General features: G+C 35.3%; 1 protein-coding gene across 1 annotated transcript in view; it reads right to left on the reverse strand.

Annotated features, from left to right (window-relative positions):
* Positions 1-6: 6 nt before the first annotated feature.
* The window catches only part of LOC119591373 (sodium-dependent proline transporter-like), a gene marked incomplete at its 5' end in the record, with an annotated part of 34,585 nt that continues 30,841 nt past the window's right edge, over positions 7-3,750 (reverse strand). The window contains 6 exon segments of the mRNA XM_037940115.1: positions 7-1,311; positions 1,429-1,596; positions 2,047-2,147; positions 2,311-2,410; positions 2,653-2,804; positions 3,017-3,174. Of these exon segments, the coding sequence (XP_037796043.1) occupies positions 1,069-1,311; positions 1,429-1,596; positions 2,047-2,147; positions 2,311-2,410; positions 2,653-2,804; positions 3,017-3,174 (922 nt within the window).

The following is a 3,750-nucleotide window of genomic DNA, read 5'->3' on the forward strand; positions in this document are numbered from 1 at the left end:
AAATATGATCTTTCACTTAATGCAAATATAGATATTTTCAACAATCCAAAAAAGAAAATAATTAGATTAATATCATATATTTCACAATTTATCTATTTTGTCTTGAACTTGACGACATACATGTATTTGTAATAACCAGACATGAAGCAAAACATTAATTTTTCAGCTGGTATTTAATTCTCGAACACAGTTGAAATGAAGCACATTACACTGGAATTAATCTGGATATATATTCAACTTTTGGCTCTTTATGCTGTCATCCATGATCACACTAAATGACCAAAATAACCTCTAATTAATTTTTCTGATGACTAGGAGTGTCTTCTTTTCTTGTAAAAATATATAAAAATGCATGAAATTACTCTTGATTACTAGAAACTTCCTTTAGCAGAGCAAGATTCACATAATGGCCAAAGGCCTTTCTTTTGCCTCAGACACAGACACAAATTGATGCTTTGATGAGATCTGTAAATTAGCAAAGTTATAGTGTTTGTGCTTTTTACAACCTTATCATAGAATGACATCTTTTCCATGATGTGAACTAAACATCTTTACAAACATTGATTTGTATAGCAAATTTGCTACCTGAACACCATTTTCTCATAGCCTACATAATGACTGAAGATTTTTGTTTATTTGTTTGATTAATTTAGCCCAGATACATATTTTATAGGGAAACTGTAGAAAATTGTTTGAAGAAAACAAGAACCACCCCACTATATATATATATAAAAAAAAAGCCTGAACTCCAAACACAAAGTAATAAAGTTTCTATTCATTTGAAACATATTCACATCAAAAGACAACTCAGAAAGGCATAATATTTAAACACAAATACAAACAATCTGACAAAAAAGAAACAACAAAGCAAAACAGTCATCATGAGAATATAGTGCAAATGAAACAAAAAGAAAAGAACAACACATACTGGCTACATACATGTAAGGGTTAGTATAAAAAAAATAACAAAGAAAGGGAATTGTTAGCAATCAGCAACAGACAAAATGAGAGAAAAATAAAATAAAATAAATGCGAATATATACTTGTGAAATATTTGGATCACTGAGGTCAGAGAATGCTTGCTGTGCCATTCCTCTGATACTTATTTCTGAGGCGAGTTAATGTGGACGAGGACTCACTGCTGAGGGTGGAGTGCGTGTAGGTCAAAGGACGGTTGGCAAAGCGTCGTTTAAGGGAAGTGATAGGACGTGTCTCATCTTCTCTCCATCTTCGCCAGTTATGATGTTCAATGGGGTCTTGAGGTCCCCAGTCACCCCATTCTCGTGACGACTGCAGAGATGATGCCACTTTCTGTATGATAAACAGACTAGACTCAATACAGGCATTTGAAGATCAGACTGGGTAAGATGTCATAAAAAAAATCATGTACTGCATGAATATCACTGTAACAGGCATTCACACACATACATCTTTAACGCCATAAGCAAGTTGTGATTTTACAACATAAATAGCAGTGATAGGAACAGGTAGCAGGACCAGTGCACAAAGTCCCCACACAACCGCAATCCGCCAAGCAGGTCCATCAGTGACAGCAACATGTTGGCTGTCCATGACACATGACCATACAACAACACTCTGGAAATCAAGTGTGTACAGATTGTTAAAAATCTTGATCTTATATAGGAGGCATAATAACTAATTTCCTATATTTCTTTTCAAATATTAATCTTGTGAGTTATAATAGTAAGCATAAAAAATTAACAGTAATCATACATAATTTTTAACAATTTTTCCAGCTTAAATCAGAACACTACACATTAATTAAATTTCTTTTAGCCAACTGACAAACCTATTCAAAGATGTTTCTATACCAGTAATGGGAGAACACTCGAAATTTATTTGTTTTCAGTTCTGAGAGGGAGAGCTATATGGGGAAGAAATCCCTTTTCACATTTTTGAGGGACCATACTGCTGGGTCAAATGTTTTTTTATTTACATGAATATTAGTTTATTTGTTCCTAGGAATGAAAATCTTTAAATAGGGTTCAATTAACAGATGAGAGAAAAGCAGGGATAAAAACTCACCAGAAGTGTCAAAGGGATGAATACACCCCATACAGGTGCCCAGAGCCAAGACACTGTTGCCTCAAGCATAAAGGTGAAGTCTTTGCGAACTTTGTGTATACCTGAAACACGAAATCATATATTTTCTTCTTAAGTAATGATCTCAGAGTATTTATCTAATTTTCATTCACAAAATAGCTATACTTCATTATAAACTTAGAACAATGGGACCAGAGACTGATGCTTTTACCATGCTTAATGACAAAAAATACTCTAACCACTTACCATATACAGCTGTGACTGCAAGTGTCAAAGTAAGAGGTGGCCACAACACAACCTTAGTCAGTACATCAACATCCAATAAGCTTACTATGGCAGATCCACTCTGTTTTGGAAATTTGATAGCCATTTAACATATATATTATATAGCAACATTCCAATGCTAATAAATTATTTAGAGATATTCTGAAGAACAATAAACCTTATAGAAAATAGAACCCTTCATTCTTTAGATGAACTATACATCCAGTTGTAAATATTAAGAACACACTCTTAGATCCTTGTCTTAATATCAAACTACCTTCCTGAATTTTTAGAAGAATGACTTGACTACTGTCAAATAATTACCTTGAAAGAGGTGGGCAATGCACCTGCTACAACGACAGGTGCTATCAAGAAGGCCAAGACAGCACTTGGAAGACAGTCACAAGCATCTCGCATGGCAGCTATCAGTGCGTGAATACAGACTGTGACTGTTGTAACTCCACTACACCACAATCCTGTACAGTGCCATAATATACATAAATCACCAAAGAGGCATTCATAAAAAAGTTATGTAGGACAATCTGTTTTGTAAAGTGTTATCTCTACACAAAAGGAAACAAATTATTCTTTTCTCTTCTTCTTTCTCCTATTAATAATCTATGTATTATAAACTCATCATTTCACCAAGATGGCTTCATAAAGAGAAAAAACATCCTCACAACCTCACCAAGGAAGACCATGCTGGACACCCCTTGCTGCAGCCACGTGAAGGGGAAAGGAAACACACTTAGTAGATGGGAGGCTGTTACCATTGCTGTGCCCACTGCCATTCCAACCTCTTCCATACTTTCTACCTCAGCTGCCTCTTCGTAGAGTGTCCTGTTACTGCCAGTGCCAAAGCATAAGAAAATAAATGTGTGAAATGTTAAAGACATTTGCATAATAATCTTATGTGAGGACAAGATGATTAGTGAGAAACTTGGCAACCTTACATCTTTTAAGTCATTGATGCCATGTATACATGCCCTCTCCATTATGAGCCTGCATTTATATATCCGATAAGAGAGTATCAGAAAAATAATCCCCTTAGCTGCAGAGATTACTTCTTGTTGTTAGCCATGTCAACTTTTCATTATGATTGTAATAGAAATAATAATTCTAAAATTTGTTTCTTTAGAGAAATTTATATTTTCACCTAACATTTCACAGGAGGTTTATGTCATTATGTGTAGCCTCTCCTGCTTACCTATTCCTTGAATTGGCAGGATAAATATGTAAATAAGGATGTGCACAACAGCCTTGAATCTTTTCAGTCCTCTGAATCTTGTTCATCATGACCCCTCCTAAACTCCCTGGCTGTCTTTCCAGTGCTTGTGTTACTCCCCGAATTAGAGAAAATATGGATGACCCTCACCCATCCCCCTAAACCACTGTCACAGCCCCTACCTAAACCATGTCACG

This window comes from Penaeus monodon, chromosome 28, assembly GCF_015228065.2.
Source record: "Penaeus monodon isolate SGIC_2016 chromosome 28, NSTDA_Pmon_1, whole genome shotgun sequence".
NCBI lineage: Eukaryota > Metazoa > Arthropoda > Malacostraca > Decapoda > Penaeidae > Penaeus > Penaeus monodon.